The sequence below is a fragment of the Schistocerca cancellata genome, chromosome 4, assembly GCF_023864275.1.
Source record: "Schistocerca cancellata isolate TAMUIC-IGC-003103 chromosome 4, iqSchCanc2.1, whole genome shotgun sequence".
In the NCBI taxonomy this organism is placed as follows: Eukaryota; Metazoa; Arthropoda; class Insecta; order Orthoptera; family Acrididae; genus Schistocerca; species Schistocerca cancellata.
The window spans coordinates 203,654,402-203,675,048 of record NC_064629.1 but is presented as its reverse complement, the minus strand read 5'-3'; the positions used below and the strand labels follow the sequence as shown (position 1 = coordinate 203,675,048).

The 20,647-nt window shown below is 34.3% G+C and overlaps 1 protein-coding gene across 7 annotated transcripts in view; it reads left to right on the top strand.

The window, feature by feature from the left end:
* LOC126183483 (nuclear factor 1 X-type) overlaps positions 1-20,647 on the top strand; it is a 580,732-nt gene that overhangs the window by 524,758 nt on the left and 35,327 nt on the right. For 6 of the 7 annotated variants that reach the window (XM_049925509.1, XM_049925504.1, XM_049925507.1 and 3 more), the window contains 3 exons: positions 716-918; positions 2,344-2,461; positions 8,222-8,284. In XM_049925509.1, coding sequence (XP_049781466.1) covers positions 716-918; positions 2,344-2,461; positions 8,222-8,284 — 384 coding nt within the window. The remainder of the gene's footprint in view (positions 1-715; positions 919-2,343; positions 2,462-8,221; positions 8,285-20,647) is intronic. The other variant, XM_049925506.1, reaches the window with a different exon arrangement.

The window sequence follows — 20,647 nt, the reverse complement described above, 5'->3', positions numbered from 1 at the left end:
ATTACATGAAAAAATAATGTCACATTTTATCCAATACAAACTCAAGAATGGCACCAATTTTAATAACTCGTACACTGTAATGTTGGTATGATAATTGAAAATCCTGAAATGGAATACAGACAATGAAGAGAGTAACATAACTACTCAACATATAGCTAAGGTTTAAAGTGCTTCATGTGCATAAAGAAGATGTGAAACTTATAGCTCTGATGGTTCCACATGTTTGTTCATCCCGTGTAACATATGAGTGAAATTTAATATATCTGATAGCACAGTAGATTCAGCTGTCACATACATAATCCATCTTAATTTAAGTTTGTGCAGTGTTAACAATATTGAAAACTACTCGATTCTACCAAATGTTTGGTTATGCACAACAGTTGCACAGCATTTCACTTTACAAATAACTTTACTGACATATTTGGATAAAATAAAGATAAAGTTCACTGTTTTTCTGATGCTTCACTGACTGTAATCCTGGAGCCTTGGACATACTAAAAGCATGGCCATAATTCTATAACTATGTGTATTATTTGTCTTGCTTTGCTTTTGAAATATGTAGTTGGAATTGTGCTTATAGATGTTCTGAGGTCGATCTGACATTTTAGTTTTTTGTAGCTAAATGTTTATATTCTAGATTAGCATCTACCTATCTCATCTCTTGATATGACTCAGTATGATACAATACAAATATTAACAGCTGCATATCTTATAGGTCTGCAGCAACACAGTTCTGTGACATCCATAGCTTCCTCAAGTCTTAGTGGAAGTGCATCTGCCAGTTTCTACCAGCAAGCATCTGGCCCCAACCACACTCAACACAGTCCAACAAAATATCCTGAAAATGGGCATGACACACTGTCTGATTTTGTTACCTTTGTGTGTCAAGAAGCTGAAAATACGCAACAAGGGAGTCAGGTTGGTTTTTGCGCTGCTAAATTTTTGGCTTAATAACTAAAATAGTATTTATCAGATTACCATATTTATTAAAAACTGTAGTAAATGATTCATAATGTTTTTATTGAATTACAAATCCGATTCATAACAAAAAGGCTGGGTGTACATCTTCGGAGATAATATAGAAAATTATATTTATAGCAAAGAGCAGAATAACAAACATACAGAAAGTTTGTAATTTATTAATTAAGGAAATCTTAATTAATATGTTACAAGTATAGTGAGTTGGTAGCTTGATAGCAACACTACATTGGAGTAATGTATACAGAAAGTTGATTTACTATAGTAATATGAAAAAACAATAAATGAGCTAAATTATCAAACAATAAAACAAAATTTTTGGAGCATGTCAAGAAATATTTTAGTTTGGTGTTGATATGATTCACTTATTGTTCAAAATTTCTAATTATTTGACTTGTTCCTCATACGACAACTTGCTATGTTTGATTCCGCCCCCCTCCCTTCCGTGTATAAAGATAACTTTTCTGTGTGAAGATGAATTTAAAAATTTGTTACTGTCTCTTATCTGTGCTGTAAAGGCAAATAATGTTTTATATACTAGTACTAAAGTATTCTCTGTTTCACAACTGTCTCTTCAATTTATGACAATAATCAATAGATGAGCTATTATTGAGAATAGTGGATAAAATCCAAAGCAGAGTCTCATTCTTAGTAAATGTTCATTATACATGTTTTCTCAATAATAACATACAATTTGAATTATCAAAAACATTGTGAAGTGTAGCCAGATTTTTCATTTGTGTGTGTGTGTGTGTGTGTGTGTGTGTGTGTGTGTGTGTGTGTGAAGAGAAAGGAAGGAAGAAAGAGAGAGAGAGAGAGAGAGAGAGAGAGAGAGAGAGATTGATTATATTCAATAAATACATTAAAATTAATAGTAGCTATGTTTGCTTATGAAAAACAGCCTATAACTCATTAAATGCTAGAAAACACTTTCTATATAATTTATGGTCAAAATTTCCTCATTGGCAAAGAATTTCTATGTTTCTCAAAATAATTCTGTGTAAATCCTTGAGGGGAGCTATTTGCTTGAAGACTAGGCAGATACTTGTTTCAGAATACACAATAATATCAAATAAGCATGATATATTCTGGCCATTTGTGATGTAGTGGCATTATTCTTGCATCATATAATGACTCATCAACTTTGAAAGACACATAAACAGTCAAGATTATTTAGCTTCTCTGAATTCTCCACAAGTTCCACCACATAGTTAAATTCAACTTAAATAGTCATCTAGAAGTTACTTGGTACTGTTAACCTTTTATTCATTCAAAACTGACATAATATTCCAGAAAATTAACTGTGTGCGCCCTTTTTTGTGTACTGCAATCTATCTGATTTTATAATTGGGATGTTTGTTGCAGTCTCAGCCGGGTCCATCAAGGAGTCCATCAAAACTGTCTCAATACTACCCTAGCTCAATGCTGCCACCCCCACCTCCCCCACCCATGGCTCGACCTGTGGCAATCATTCGATCTACAGGTAAACTTTTATTTGGATTTTTTCTTCTTTGCCACAGCGGTACAATAGTTTTCATATTTTTCGTAGTGAAAAGATATTGAAACATTTTCTTCCTGTTGTGAGCTGTTACATCATTTTATTTACTATGATATTAAAGTTAACTTTCTTTCCCTACTCACAAAAGTAGAGCATGAAATGGTGTTCATCTGTTAATTAAATTACTGTGAAAAGTTTCAAAAACGTCTTTTTATTGTCCAGTTTTTTGGATCACAGAGTGGAGTAGCTGAAAACATGATCAGGCTTTAAATAAGAATATCATTAGTGTGTTTTAATTTTCTTGACAAGACATAGTTGGTAAATGTTTCCATAGAAACAAAAACTTAAATTTATAAATCAAAAGCAGCAATAATTTATTTGTCCAAAACTGCTTTATGTAGGCACTGAATTTCCAAATTATAGTGTGAAAACAAGTAATATTATAACTGATAATCATTGCATATTTAATATTATATAGTGACTACAGTTATGTTTTATCTTTGAGACAGATGATATTTTCTCATTGTTGTATTAATGTTCTCACAGAATGAGCTGTTCAAATGCAAGTTTATTGTAATGTGTGTGTGTGTGTGTGTGTGTGTGTGTGTGTGTGTGTGTGAGTGGGAGAGAGAGAGAGAGAGAGAGAGAGAGAGAGAGAGAGAGAGAGAGAGAGAGAGAGAATGAATTTGTTTTCAAGCACTGTGTTTAGTGTTCAGGATCTTGGTTGATAGAATGTGCAATCATCTTTGAAACCACTTGTATTCTGTATGATTTTTGTTTTCATGATTTCTGACACGATGCAAAGCATTTCACAGTTTATGAATGGGGAAAATTTGGCATTCGCAGGATACCTTGTAAAAATGTAGAAAGTTCATAGCATTTAGAGTCTGATACATACAGAAGAAGAAAAAACAATTTAAAAATGTAAACAGCCATCTTTTTAGGTCTAAGTTGTTTATACCATTGGGATTAAGAGAATAAGTCAAGTTTGCCTGTCAATCATATTCATCAAATTACAATAAACTGTCAGTAAATATCCATACTCCTTCTTTTAACTGGTAATATTTCATATGGAAATTGCTAAAACTTCATATTATGCAGAATTTAAATTCAGCACTTCATGTAATCACATAGTTATCGTGAATGAAAATGAAATAAGTTAACATATTGCTCTCTTACAACAATTAAAAACTTTGGAATAAGTCAAATAGCTATAATTTCTATTTATCTGAAGCTAACTGTTCATGTTGCAATAATCTTCAAAGCAACCAAAGTTAATAATGATGGTGGAGTATTTTATGTGAGGTTGTGTTGGTTGTGGAATTTCTGGAGACAGAAATTTTTAAGACCCACAAAACATAAAATATCCAAAAGCATTATAATTTGAATATAGTAACTTGTATTATTGTAACAACTGGAACATAATGGCTGTTTCAAATAAGAAGTGTGTAGATGTGACTGGTATTAGAAATTACTGCCAGTTCAGATTCATAAATCCTGTATGTTCATATCTCCTACTACAAAACTATAATTTCCTTCTCTCTCATCAGCACATTGTTTTTATTTTTAAACTCTCATCTATACCATCGTGTCTTCTCCATCAGTTTCTGTAACAAATTTTTCATATAATCCTATGATTGTTTTATTTTAGTCTCCTGATTGTTCCTCTTTCAAATAATTTCTTTTCCTTGCCAAAGTTTGCTATTTTTATTTATACATCAATTCCTATTTATTATCTTTTGGCTCTGTTGTACATTCTTGTTGTTCATCAGCTACAGCGTGTACTCCTCCTTTTGTCCTACATTTTACTTTTAGTATTCTTTTTTTTTTTTAACTGGCTGATGATTAGAGGTAAAGATCACATTTGTGTCTTTTTTTCATAAAACTACATTGAAGGAATATAGTAAGCCTTCATCTTCAATGAATTCATTAATTGTTCAAGACCTTGTTCACTTAGTAAACAATTTTGCCTTACAATTCATTTCAGCTCATCTAATCATAATGTGAAATATACCTTATTTTTCTATTTCTCTGAAGCTAGAAACTTAGAAACAATTTATTTTTATTGTAAATGCATCCTGTACTTGTTGACTTTATGAATGAAATATTTCAAATGTACAGGGTGGATGGAGCTGCAACCTATTTAAATTGTCACTGCAGAAAAAGTTGTGGAATGGTACCTTATTTTTCAGGGTAATGACATGTATATAATATGCTTTATGGAAAGATGGTCTGTATAATTATACAGTTGTCATTCTGGTTAGATATTTGTGTTCTCTCATGAGTTGTACAAATTTTCTTTTGAAGCAACAAAACAGTTATGATTTGTTGCTGTACATTTACTTTCATTTTAGTTCATTACCTACCTATAAGCTTTATTCTAATTGCATAAATCCTCTGAAAATCTCATTATGTTCATAGTAAGACAAATGTGGTATACAAGTATATGAAATTGACAAGGCTGATACTGCTTCAATCCACATAGTCTAATAAATGTTTTGCTGCAATAGTATTTTTTAAAACACTTAATCTTTCTTGGCTATTTATTAGTTTCTGTCTTCTTAATCTTATGGTTTGTACATTTTCTGAAATGAGTAAAATGAACCAGTAGATACTTCGCATACTACTCAGAGTAATTTTTTTTTCTTAACTCATTAAATATTTTTATTAAGTCATACGTGGACATCATGCAGATTGTGTCAGATGACAAAAGAATTCTCATCCATTGTATGAAAAAGTTATTCACAAAATTCTTGCCGTGAAGTTTCACTATAGTAGACTAGTACATATTTTCACAGACTGTAACAGTATCCCAAGAGATTGTGCATTGTGTGTCATATATTTGTAAACTAATATATCAGGATAGAATAGCTCTAAACAGATTCAAGACACTCCATACCATGAGCCATTTTTAGACAAGAGAACTGTAGAACAAGAATCGCTGATGCATTAAGTGAGAGATGCTGTGGGGGGACTGAGTTCCCCACTTTAACTTAGACTTTTGTAAGTTTATACAAACTACTTTGAAGTCAAGTTAGGGTTTTTTTATCAGTCAGCTGATTTTGTACTTCTTCCATCTCGAATGATATTCCTTGAGGTTTCAGGATTGCAGCCAGATAATGTTGACTTCTTGCCACAATATTTTGGCTGGCAACCATTCAGCCATCTTCAGGTGAGTGTCTGCCACTGGAGATTGCCAGTTCATGGTGTCGGCTTTATAGCAAAAATTGGCATGGAGACGTACGAACATTGGCGGCTATCACAGGAGCATCCGCTATCAAAATCCGCACCCTCTGCAAATAATGTTCCATACTTGACACGCAGGGGCATGTGTAAAGCTGAAACTACATGTCTGCCCTCTGTTGGAATGCACACTTGTGGCACTAAAAACAAATATCAGAAGTTGCCATATGTGTCATTATGAATAAAATGTTTCTCTCAGAAGGAATTAAAAAGATCAACAGGTCCCAAACCTTGTCCAGTTGAAAGCACCATCACAATCTATAAGATCTTGTGCCAGATGGATTTCCACAGATTATTTAATTACTGGAATCCAAAAGAATCTCACCTGGGCCAAGATTTTTGTGGCAGAATTATCCATAGAGTATGCTGTGGTAATACCATGTTCAGCTACAGCCAACTCACTGGGCTGCAAAAGGCAATTGTGGCACTAATGTTCAACACATCTTTCATATATTGTGCATATTGTATGACATGCGTAAACTTTGCCACACTGACAAGGAATTTTGTAAATGCCAGCCTCCCGCAGTAGTATGACTTGTAGTTTCACCTTTACACATGGATCTGTGTGCCAGAGGGCTTAAATTTCAATAGAGGACACTCTTGTGACATCTGCTAATGTGCATGTGTCCCCACACCAATTTTTGCTGTAAAGCTGACACCATGAACTAACAATCTCCTGTGGTGGACATTCACCTGAAGATGGCTGAACAGTTGCCAGCTGAAATATTGTGGCTAGAAGTCAGCAGCTGGAATCCCAAAACATCATAGAATGTTCAGTATGCTGGGAAAACTTCAAGAACCACATCTCTAATTATGTTACCATAATACCGTTGATTACATCTAACAAACATTTTGTCTATTTTAGACTCTAATGCTTTTCAAAATTATTTAGTCCAATATTTTTTTTTACCACAGAGCACTTGCAACTATCAGTAATATTTTTACCAAATCACAGCGTAGTGTGTCTGGTGCACTTCAACTGAGTGAAGAGCACCTGTTCAGTTCTGAATATCTGAAAATTGTCTAAGGGTCAAAACTGGTCATGGATAAATTTTGGTGCAACTACTGCTGAGTTTCAATAGAAGGAAATTTTTTAATACTTGCAGCTATGATTCTGCTTCTTCTTTATTGTAATTTATGTGATACTTATACCAAATTACCCTTAAATTATTAAATGATTTTAAGATTGTAATCATTTCGTTATGGAAGGGCTATACAAGAAACTCTGGTAGTGACTGTATAATTGTGAAAAACTATTCACTTCAGTATATATACTGTCATCTCATAAATCTGACCCAATACATTTTCTCTAAAAACACAAATATCCCTTTTAACATGTCTGGTGCAGTTAACTTCATTTTTTGAAACAGAGGTTGTCAATATTGTGTTGAGGTAAGTTCATGGACAGCAATGAAACAGTTACAAGAATTCGCAATAACTCTGACTGACTGATGAAAATAAATTTCCTTACAGTTTACTGTCAAAACTTTTACATATAAATTGTGAGACTAAAAGCTATGAGAGCACCAAATTAATTACAGTGAAAATTTTTTATCCTACCACATGTTCTGGAATATCTTTGTAACAATAACAAAAAACTAATATGTTTCTTTAAAAAATAACAAATATGGAAAGAAAGAGAAAAGTCTATCAGTTACAGATTAGCTAGTATGATATTCCAATCTTATTTCTTTTTGACCTGTGTAAATAGACACTGCTATGTGTATAGTATACCATTGCATGCTTATGTTGCAATTTTTTAATACGAAAACCAATGAGGCTGAAAGGGAGAACTGTTAATTCAGTGGTGAAAAAGATGCAGGGTGAATGTTTAATTATGGGAATATGTGATTTCATAGCCAGCGAATTGAAAGATCCAGTTTTACACAAAGTAGGAGGAAGTATTCAACACATATCTCAACAAGACAATAATTACCGGAACACCAGAAAGGCTCAAGAAGTTACAGAAAATGCTCCAGTTGAAGAATTTCAGCAAGAATTGCCTGACACGGTAGAAGGAACAGGTGAATAACATACAATTTCTTTGTTAAAATTTAGGTGTGCTTCTTACTATGTTTGGCAATGGATATTCGACAGCATTTTGAATTGTGGATGGTTACATGGACATAATATAGGGAACAGCATCCATAATATAGAACTTAAAATTGTTATTAATAGAGATTTAGATTTGTGTTATACATTTTCTCTTGAAAGCATTTAGTAGACCATAGATTTTAAAGTATTTTGCTTTTATAAGATATTTTCATTTGATCATGTATGAACTGTGAACCATGATTAAAATTAAATTACAACATTCGTCAGCTTAATGGCATTTATGTTTTTAGAGTGTTCTTCCTCTTGCATGTTTTGAGTGGTCTAAGTAATAATCTATGATGGGACTGGTATGAAAAACACTTAGATATATTGTACATCATCTTCTTATTTCCTCAAAATTAAGACTTATTGTGCACTGTTAACATATTTTTCTCCATTTGTTTTTAGGTGATATATCTTCTGATGAAAATGTGGATATAATAAGGCAGACTTCAGCTCAGAAAATGAGAGGTAAATAAAATTTTCACATATGTTTCATTCATTTAGATGAACATAGAGGCAGGAAAATCAAAAACTAGTTACTACAAAGTTTTATTTTCACCAAAGTGTGGGTAATAGATAGACATTGCTTCAAAATTTTAACAAGTAATCCATTATCAGCAGTCAAATTCCCCCCTTTTTTATTTTCTAACTAGTGACTATATGAGTACATTTAATGAAAAATGGCACTCACTTTTAATGAGAACCTTACATGGTTGGTAGAGCTGTATACTATGTTAAAACATTTGATCACTGGTGATTCATTTCAAACTTCCAAGGAAAGTATCACGTCAATATACTTATACAAAACTTTAATGGACCACATTGTGTACTGGTAAATTTACTTCAATAATTGATGCAAATCAGAACAGTTTACTAACCACTATTCTGGCACACCAGTAAGTCTCTTTTGCTTTTTGAGTGCTTTTCCTTTGCTTTTGAGTTGAGAGGGTCTATTTTATGGCTCTGCTTTAAATGAGTATACACAACAAAAATACGTAACTACACTTAAGACTGTTTACACATAAATGATACATACAAATTGTCTGGTTATTATTACCAAATGTGGTGATGTAGCAGTTAGTGCACTGGACTCACATTTGGGAAAACAGTGCTTCACATCCTCATCCTGACATCAAGATTTATATTTTCTGTGATTTCCCTAAATTGCTCCAGGCAAATGCTGAGTGGTACTTTTGAAAATGGTGTGGCCTATGTCCTCTCCATCCTTTTATAATTAGAGCTTGTGCTCCATCTCTAATGACTGCACTGTCAATAAAATGTTAAACTCTAATCTTCCTTCAGTCCTTTCTTTGGTGTCTGTTGTTAAGACAGTGTAGCATTAAAATTGGTATTCAGTCACAGAAACTGCCTTCAAAGTTAATGGTACCAGTTGCTTTACTGGATAATAACAAGTAGAGATGTTCCAGTATGGCAGAAACCACTAAATCAACTACATATCCAATAAAATCTTCTCAGTTTACAAGCTTTTGACAACTGTCTCCACCATTGTCATCAGGAGTTTATATGGATGTAATGGCAACATCTGGAATTTTCCAGAGAGGGCTGGAATGGTGCATGGCAAGTTTGGCAGCACCTAGTGGATCCATCCCGCTGCAGGCCTGAGTGACGTCACTTGGCGTGAGTGACCAGTGCCACATTTGAAACTACCTCTCTCATGTCCCTACAACTGTCAAGCCTATGTCTTTGCAAAGATGTAGGCTTGATGCTTGTAGGTAAGTGGGAGGGGCAGTTTCAAATGTGGCATCAGCTGCTCATATCATGTGATGTCACTCGATCCCATGGCAGGATGGAACCACTAGGATCTGTTAAGTTTGTTTTATGTCCATGCACCACTCTAGCCCTCTCTGGAAGGTTCCATATGCTGTCATTACATCTAAATAAGCAGACCAACCCTGCCAGCCCCTGCAGTCAGTGATTTCCACTCCTGATGACGATGATGGAGACACCTGTGGAAAGCTTGAGTGTTTCATTCAAAATGACGTGGCTTATAAACCAAGAAGATTTTATTGAAGCACACCACCATGAAAAACTCAGAGGACACAACTCCATATTCATCCTAATTCATCACAATAATAATATTGTGATTGCTTCTCAGATTTGGTTATTGATAACTTGATACCAGTGTCTGAGTTTAATTTGTACAGCACTGAAGATTGATTCTGCTATCAATAAAACATAAATATTATGGCCAATGCTGACCTTCCTTTTAATTAGGATATGTTGTGTCTTTTTAAAATTAATGGTAAGACTATTTGCAGATACTTACCATTTCTTCTGTTGCTGTATGTATGCTCGGATTGATTACAATGTTAGTGCCATGTGCAAAAAGCTTCCTGCTTCTTGTATATTAGATGAAAGATCATTTACATATATAAGAGACAATAGCAGACATAAGCCTGAGCATTGGGGAACCCCATATGTCATTTCTCTCCAATCAGAATAATGTCCCTTTAGTGCATTTGATGAATTAGTAAGTACAACTTTGGTATATTCTTTTGGTTAGGTATGATATCATCCATTGGTTGGTTTTTCCATCAATCCCATAAACCTTCTGTTTGTCTAGTAGAATACTGTAATCCAAACAGTCAAATTCCTTAAATAGATCACAGAAAATACCAACCAGTGCTATTTTGTTGTTTAATGCTTCTAAAGTTTGGTGAGTGAACATGTAAATGGCATTCTCAGTAGAGCAATTCTAATGAAAACCAAACTGTGGTTTTCTGAGGATATTGTAGTTGCTCAGGTGAGATACTGTTCTGGAATACATCCTCTTCTCAAAAATTTTGGAACATGATGTCAACAGTGAAACAAGTCAGTTATTATTGAGATCTCTTCTATCACCTTTCTTAAACAGGGATTTAACAGTGGCATATTTCAGTTTCTCTGGACAAATTCCTTGAGTTACTGATGCATTACATATTTTATATAAGACAGTGATTCATCTGAGTAAAACGACACCAATAATAGACATATGTATTTAGTATTGTTTCACATTTATAAGTAGGTATTATTCCACTGAAGCTTATGTTCTTCCAAAGTTACATTTTGATCCTTTCAGATGTATTCATCTGTCATGAACTCAAATCTATTGTATAGATTCCAACAGAGTAAGCATTGCTATTCCCAATTACCTTATATTTATTTAAAATTTACTTAAAATTAATTATATCTTGTAATCTCAATGTTGCTTCTCCTCCATGTTCCAGCCATTGAGTCTGGCTTGTTACTATGATTCAAAATGTTTACATGACTTGTGTGTCAACATTCACTATGTGACCTGATGTTATAAGTTTGCTTCATTTCCTTTACATATGTGTGTGTGTGTGTGTGTGTGTGTGTGTGTGTGTGTGTGTGTGTGTGTGTGTGTCATGGTCATGATACCATATTTGTTCCTGTTTACCAGATTTACAATCACCATCCAATCTACCTACAGTGTTGAGGTATCAATGGCACAAATAATATTAGTTTTTTCATGCAATTTTGTAATTAATTCATTTATCTGTCTATTTTTCCTAAGTCTAACTAATAGGCATTCCAAAAGAATTATTTTCTCTCACTGGCATGCAATCAATGCTTCAAGTTCATGAGAATATTTTTCATTAAGAGTTTGGCTAGATCCAATGTAACTTAATGAATTACAATTGAAAATATGTCTTGCACCATGTAGTTATGTTGGCAATGCAGATTCCATACTACTTACTAAATATATGTCACATTCACTTAACCCTCAATGTATAACTTATGTGAAAATGCATCTAAAGAAGTATTTGTCTTGAAGAAAAGTGTGCTAGATTTGCTTACCTGTTTTTGCTTTTTCATTTGGGTGCAACCTCTTTTTCATGTCATTGCTGTGAGGTCACAAACAAAGTCATTTCAATTGAAACAAGATAGCTTTGATGATGTAGGAATAAAACTTCCTACATTTAGTCTTCATTAGTTTCAAGAGCTGCCTGTGGACTGCAGTATCTTGAGAATCAGTCTGTTTCCTTGTGTATTTTCTGAGTTGTCTAGTATCACTGAACTAACTTCATTTTCCAATACCCACCTCTAGAATAATACTATGTCCCAATGACAGTAAATTCAGTCTCAGCAACTGTAGAGAAGTATTTGTGTAAGTTTATGACTTTTTTATGTGCAAAATGTAGACCAGTAACACATTAGACAAACAAATGAGAAGATTTGTATCATAACCAAACATACTTGAAAGATTCGTGCTCATGTTTGCAATAGGATGTCCAGATTGAGCGTAGTTGTTGGCAGTTTTACTCACATATATAATTGTCATTCCGTTTCTGTCCTTTCTGCTTCAGGTGTGTAATGTAAGAAATATAACTTAACAGATTAGCCCCAGTTACACAGCACTTTTTCCCCTCAAAACTTCTGTTAAGTCTTTAGGAACAATGAAAACGATACAAAAATCTAAGTGCCAAATCCAAAATAAGCAAGTTCTCCTGAAATAATACTAGTGAAAAGAAAGAGTGATAAGTACCTTCTCACTATTTGGTATTCATAGGTAGAATTTTTCCACAAGTATAAAATGAGATTGTTTCTACATATGTTTTGGGGCTTGCATTCCCCTGTTGTACCATATGTTACCATACTTTCCATAGCTCCATCTCTTTCAGTTAAAAACTGTCACTGAGTCATGTGAGAACTTAAGCCTAGTTCTTGTGAAAAAGCTAATTATAATTACTTTGCATGCTATATACTGAACACATTGTGTTTTGTCAATGTTAACAGATCACCTGTTTTTCTGTGAAACACATACTGTACTAACTGTATCTTCTATGCAGTGTAGTAATTTTTCCCACTGATGTAACAAAAAAAGGAAACTTTTGATTTTTTTGCCATAGCATATAGTGGTTCATTGATATGCATGAGAGAAAAATAAGACAGCTACTTAATTCTGAGAAGAATATTGTGTAGATATACTGGGGTATACAATGAGGTATCTCTGTTACAGCCTAAAAGATACCTACTGAGTAGAGGCTTTTAATTAATCCAAAATAGGATCTGACAGTGATTTAATTATTTAATTATACTGATGCTGTTTTAGGGAATTAATAGCATGATTTAATTTGTCAGTATATAAGTGCCAGACCACAAATACAAAAGTGTGGGATTCAATCTCAGTCAGTCACATGATTTTTTCCTATCACTTATTGCTTCTTCTATCTCTGGCAATAATTTGATAATGTGCGTAATGCCAAGTTGCACTTTGGTTCAGAGTCCACATTCACAGTAAGTCCTGCTCACATTAAAGGCATTTTCAACAGATTTTTAGTTAGTTATTGCCTTAGCCATCCGCAAGGGGAGGCGAGAGGGTGCATTTGCCTTCCCTCGAATCTCAGTACAGGATTCTAACACAGGCTGTTCATAGGAAAATATGCCTATTATTTGACATGGTGGTGATTTTGGCATTGTCTTGCATTCAAGGTGGCAATAAATATTTGCAGATCATGCAGATCATTGCCAAAATAGTCCCCAAACTGTTCTGCGCCTTCCACATACAGTATTTGTTGGGATGTAGAAAGATACCATTCCAACATGCTGGTGTGCAAATTCCAGCTCCTATTCCCAGAATAAAGTTAACATGGCTGCAGTATACATACCCAGCATTCATCCTCAATTCCCACAAAGATGACCCCTTCTCCTACTGCACAACTTAATCACAAGTTTTTTACCATTCGCCTGTGGTTAAGGAAGACCCACTGTGACATACTGATACCACATTCATTTATAAAATCATAGTGCACTTGTAGCACACTCTGAACATCATGGTCTTTCCATCTGTTGCTGTGTTCATTTTCACCTCATCTATGGACCAAAATGCATCAATTGGAGAGGGAAAATACCATTTTCTCCACTACAAGAGAGGGGCAAAAGTGAGAAAAGTTAAAATAAAAAAGATCTCCAATATAAGAAATGGGACCTTGTCAACTTCCATATGGGTGGAACACAGCATAATAGATAGTCATACTTCTACCAAATCAATAGTCCAGTTGTTATTTAGCACAATGTGTCAACCTGGGGGACAAAAGTCATCTTGGTTGAATCCTAGGCTGTTAAGGGTTGATTGTACTAGTGAATTTATGACTGTTTTGGGAGATTTCTCATATTAACCTTGTTGAATGCTGGCCTGGGTAACACTTTACCCAAACAACCAGCTTTAAAAACGTTTTATTGAACATTAATTATACCAGTCAACTTCAAAAATTGTAAGGCATGAAAACAATTCAATAAATGCATTAATATGATGAGCTGTGAAGTTTTGTAAGCAAAGGTTCCTCAATTTAATAAGCATTTTTAATTTTTATTTCCTCTTGCTTAACTTTTAGGTATATTAATCATAGGCAGTCTTGCTGGTTATTTTTCTTAATAGTCAACTGGAATTTCTCAAGTTTTCCAATATAAAAAAATGGTGATTTTCAAATATTTCCCCTTCTTGAATAAATTTCTGTGGACACCCATGCTTACTACCAGTCATGACAATTTATGCATTTCCTCTTAAGTGGTCGTATGTTAAGAGATGAACTTCTCCTTCACATAAGATACTTCGGTACATATTTGTGCTGAAATTATTGCTTTTCTTGTTTTTCACACTTTGTTTTGTGTGTTCTTTATGAGGTGTCTGTAATTTTTTTTTCAGTAATTTTTTTTATTTTATGGGGTTTTACAGTCTCTTGTATTATGTCTTTTGATGATATAAAGTCTTATGCATTATGTATACTCTGACTACTAAATAAGTAACGTACATATAATTTGTATGGAATAATTTATATTCTTTTCTTACAGCTCTAAATATCATTGTGGATTAGAAACTTACTTTTTTTATTTTACTCATATGTACTAGTCATTTTTTATCACTTCATCTGCACCTATATTCCACAAGACACAGAGACAATGTACACATCTATAATTTTTTGCGTTTCCTGTGCTATTCTTGAATGGTGAGCAGGAAAAATGATTGTCAGTGAGTATCTCCACGAGTTCAAATTTCTCAAGATTTTCCTCTTGTGGACATTTTGCAAGATATATGTGCAGAAAATAGTTATGTTCCCTGACTCTTTTTGCATGATCCACAACAGCTCCCTTGTAAGTTTGCCCCTGAAGTTTGATGAGCTGCACTTGCTGCAGTAATGTGATGATATGTGGCTTTGTTTCTGTGATTCTTCTCTAAGTTATCCATTAAATCGACTTGATAAAGAGCCCCAGACTGATGAACAACACTTTAGATTGGACCAAACAACAGTTTTCTTAGCTCTCTCTTTCACAGAGGAATTACCTTTCTGTAGACTGTCCCAATGAATCGCAATCTGTCATCTGCACTTCCTACAAGAAGTATTTCACTGTAACAAAACAAAGCTTTAAATGAATTCTAGCCTGCATTGCTTGGTGGAAACAATCCAAAAGCATACAGTAGGAGATGATTATGCCAGAGAATTTACGATGAACTGTGAAATTCACAGCCGCAATTCAAGAGGGCTAATTAATTTCCACATAGCTTATGTGTCTCTATTTAGGGTTTAGAAACAACTTTTGTAGTCCAGTGCATTTGTTTTTAACATATTACTGACAAACATGAGGCACAATAATTAAGGCCTAAGATTCAGAATTATGAGGAATGGTGTTCAAAAGTAACTTATCTGTGGTTTTCCAAAACTGATTAAGGCAAATCCTGGAATGGTTTCTGGGAAAAGGATGCATCTACTTTCCTTTCCTATTCTGTCCAATCTGAGCTTGTGCTCCATGTATAATGATTTTCCAGTCAATGAGACAAACACAAATCTCCCTTTCTTCAATAAAAAAAAATATTTGCAGTCTTATTTGCCTTATATGTGCACCTTCTGTAGCACACTTTCAGTAATAGACTTTTTGTGTTTGTTTGTAATCAAAAATCTATAAATTCATGATTTCATAATTCTTTAACTTTCACACACTTTTCATGTATGTCTCTTTAACTGATTGTAGCCAATTCATCATCAAGGAATTTTTCCTCATTACAGACTGTAAAACTGCTTTCAGTTCAGCTGTAGACTTACAATACAGAAAATGAACCTTCAAGTGTGCAGAAGGTGTTAATTATTATAACAAAAACAAGGGTCATTTTATTTGCACTACATTTATATTTTGTCATACTTCCTCACACACACACACACACACACACACACACACACACACAGAGAGAGAGAGAGAGAGAGAGAGAGAGAGAGAGAGAGAGATTTGGATTATTTTAAATCAAAAATAATACATGAATATTATGAAGAAAAACACTGCTTTTTTAAAAGAAAAGTTATACTTAGACCATTGGTATTAACTACAGTTATCAGTTAATAAGTGCTGTTTTGTAGTTCTTCAATTTCCAATGCAGTAGTGAAATATATCATTAGGCATATGTTTTTCTCCACACGGTGTTTGATGATTAAAAGTATGAACTAGTTTCGGTCTAATTGTGTAAGAGTAGCAAATGATCGTAGCTATCTCCAGGAATGCTGACAATATTTTTCTTCAAAAGAGCTGAATATTGAGACATGACAAGTAAAACAATTGGATAAAGGTTTAGACTGTTGGTTGAGTTTATGTACCATACAGCTGACCAAGAGATTGTGAAAATTGTGAAATGTCCATTATTTCTTTTCCTTTTTCGCTAATATTATGAAGATTTTAAAAAATAAAAACTTTAACATAGATAAAATGTTGTTTGATCCAGAATAACCTTCATTGGAAATATTCAACTTAAAGCTCAAAACAATTTTGAGATGTGTTAAGAATAAAGGTAGTGAAAGTGAAAAAGCTTTGTTTTCCGTCTTGGAATCCCACCTCGTTTTGTGCTTCATTAGTGTGAAGAATATTGTAGTAAAATATGAGTGGAAAGAGAAGATCCTATGTCTTGAACAGTCCAGCTACATAAACTGATTGAATTTGATTAATTATTGTGTGATCATTAAACATCTTTCTTTTACAATAAAGAGCTGGAGCCCTCAAAAATAATTTTTTATGCTCTGGTATTGATGAATGACTTCTTGGAAATTTGAGAAAATACTACAGAGCTGGTAGTAATAGTTATGTGTGGTTGGTTAAAGCTAGTTGTCAACATATGAGAAATTGTTTATTACTTTAATGACTTCATCAGAATGTAAAAGTAAGTTAAATCCTTAAGAAATATTGTTCATTTAAATGTGCACCTCAACATATTTCTTTTAACCTTCATAAGTTCCAAATTATGTAGCTGTGTACTGGGTCCATTTCATGCTGTTAATAATCTGTCAGGATTCACAACCTGGAACAATACCCATATCCAAAAATGCTTCCTGATTTTAAGATGTGGTATCAGTATAAAGTGAAGTAACATTTGCGAGAAAGATTAGTTTTGATCCTGGATCTATGAAAAAGTAAAAGTTCATTGTAATTCATCTCAGTTCAAACCAGTTTTTTTCAATATTTTAGAAGCTATATGTTATTAAAAAGTATAAGAGTAATGGAAATTTGTGGATGGAGTACTGCATAAACAAAGGAAAGGCAACCACTCAACCTATAGCAAGTCAATGCATGGAGCACAGAAACACATGATTCACACAGGCTTTGGAGCACTAGCTCTTGTTCTAACAACAGTACACACACAAGCACACAGACACTGAAACACACACATCTGTGGCTTCCACAAGAGTCTTGCCATGGACGCTGGAGTGTACGTTTGAGTGTCTGTGTGGTCGTGTGCCTGAATGTGTGTAGTGCTGCTAGGAAAAGAACTAGTGCTTGGTGTTTCTGTGTTCCGTGCATGGACCTGTTGGAAGTGAGTAGTTGCCTTTCCTTAATTTTACATGTTACTAAAAAGTGTGTTTTCTACTTGGAAGTTATGAAATTCTTCGTTTTTATTTATTGTAACAGGCAAAGCATTAAAAAGTATTTTGGGTAGGTAAAGTACACTTTTTTGCTAAAAGTGTTTTGTGTATGTGTGTCTCTCTGAAAGTCATCTTTGTTTCTTGTTCCGTAGTTATTAACCTGTTTGTTCAATGTTGAAAACTTTTGGTACGATTTCAGAAAGTGTGTGCATTCGCTCGCCCACACACACACACGCACGCACGCACGCACGCACACACACACACACACACACACACACACACACACACAGTCTTACACATATAAGCCCTGAAGTGTCATTATATTAAATTAGTCATCATATAAATTATTTAAAGATGTGCCTGCAGAAATTTTTCATGGGAAGGAGGGTATGGGTAACACTGTAAAATTGCCATTTTTTATATAAATGAGTTGGTCAGTTTTCAGACATGTGCTACAGGAACATAATATTATAGGTGACACAAAAAACCTACTATACCCCAGAGAACTGTAGATTATCTTCTCAGAGTCTATTATTCCAAACTTTAGAAAAACATTTGACATGGTGCCCCACTGCAGGCTACTAACAAAGTTATGAGCATATGGAATAGGTTCCCAGATGTGTGAGTGGCTCAAAGTCTTCTTAAGTAGCACAACCCAGTACATTGTCCACATTGGCAAGTGTTTATCAGAGACAAGGATATTGTCAGGACTGCTTGAGGGAAATGTGATAGGAACACTGTTATTATCTATATAGGTAAATGATGTGGTGTAGATGATGAGCAGCAATCTGCATCTTTTTGCTGATGATTCTGTGGTATATGGGAAAGTGTCATCATTGACTGACTCTAGGAGTATTTAGACAAAATTTTTAGTTGGTATGAAGAATGGCAGCTAGGTATAAATGTACCTAAATATAAGTTAGTACAGATGAGCATTTAAAACAAACTCGTGGTATTCAAATATAGCATTATTAGTCTGCTGCTTGACACAATTAAATTGTTTAAATATCCGGGTGCAGTGGCAGCTGGTGCTCATTTACATTGGTGGGGCCTAGATAAAAAGTCAATAAGTTTTATAACAGAATTCCTCTGAATTGTTTGTTACATAACCTTCATTTATGTCATACTGCTTAAAACAGTAGACAAATAGTAAATATGGTAATTATACAGTATTAAATATAGGCCTAATCCACAAATTACTGAGCTAATAATAAAGTACATACAGAACTGAACCCAATTTTTGTGTGTTTCATGTTTGTAATACTGTAGTTGGTTGATGTGCACCTAACTGCTTGATTTCTAGCTTCTCTTCCATACTTATAAATTAAATGGCATTTGTAAAAAACAATCTACCTTATTAATTTTAAAATCATTGTAAGAATATTCTAGTTTCAATCACAGAACTCCAGAATATGGAACAGTACTGTGATGGACCTGTTTGATGTTTGCAACATTTCCCATTGATGAATGATAATGGGGGGAATGCAGGACTGAACATGTGAGACTTGGGTTATGTGTCAACAGAGCACTTAATTCATACAGCAGCTACCTACAGATAGCTCATATTCAGCAATGTAGATTTTACTGGTACTTTTCCACTGGCTTGTAGGATCTCAAAGATTGTCCACAGGGTCTTGAAGCAAATAATACGCTGTTTGACCAAAGACTTCCTATTCATACCGATTTCTGCCAACTGATGACTGGAGTTGATCTGTTTAAGCTAGACTGCTTCAAGGATAGAATATTAAGAGAATGGGAAATAGATCTCATGTATAACACACCATTTCATCTCATTTAAATTACCTGCCAGGAAAGCATTAAATGAGAGCTACATATGTCATTTTGAAAAATATGTAGCCAAAAAATATGTGCCAAATATAACAGAACTATCGATACAGCAGAGCGGGTTAATGAAGTAGCTGCCTTCAAATTTCAGTAGCAAGAGCTGATGAAGAACAATGACACAGATTTCCACATTGATATTTTGAATTTGTTTTTGATGTATGGATTATGAGATGCTTATCCATGCATTAAAATAGCTTTGAGGATGTTTATGACAATTTCAGTACAGTTTTGGCAAATTAAATGTGATGATAAACTACTTACAGTAGAGTTTATGTTGTTCTCTATATACATAAATGATTTGGCAACAGGGTTGGCAGCAGTCTGTGGTTGTTTGCTGATGTTACTGTGGTGGAAGGTAAGGTGTCAAAGTTGAGTGACTAGAAAGATCCAAGACTGCTTAGACAAAATTTGTAGTTGGTGTGATAAATGGCAGCTAGCTCTAAATGTGGAAAAATCTAAGTTAATGTGATTGAGTAGGAAGAACAAACCTTTAATGTTTAGTTACAGTATTACTAATTTCCTGCTTGACACAATCAAGTCATTTAAATATGTCTATGTAATGTTGCAAAGCGATATGAAATGGAATGAGAATGTGAGAACTGTGGTATTAAAGGCAAATGGTCAACTTCGGTTTATTGGGAGAATTTTAGGAAAGAATGGTTTACCTGTAAAGGAGACTGCATATAGGACACTGGTGTGACCTATTCTTGAGTACTGATGAAGTGTTTGGGATCCATACTGGGTCAAATTGAAGGAAGACATTGGAGCAATTCAGAGGTGGGCAGCTAGATTTGTTATCAGTAGGTTTGAACAACATGGAAGTATTACGGAGGTGCTTCAGGAATTCAAATGGGTATCCCTGAAGGGAATACAGTGTTCTTTTTGAGAAACGCTATTGAGAAAAATTGCAGAGCCAGCATTTGAAGCTGACTGCTGAACAATTCCATTGCTGCCAACATACATTGCACATAAGGATCACAAAGATAAGATTCGAGACATTAGGGCTCATATGGAGGCATATAGAAGTCTTTTTTTCCTCGCTCTATTTGCAAGTGGAATTGGAAAGGAATTGACTCATCGTGGTACATTGTACTCTCTGCCTTGCACTGTATGGTAGCATACA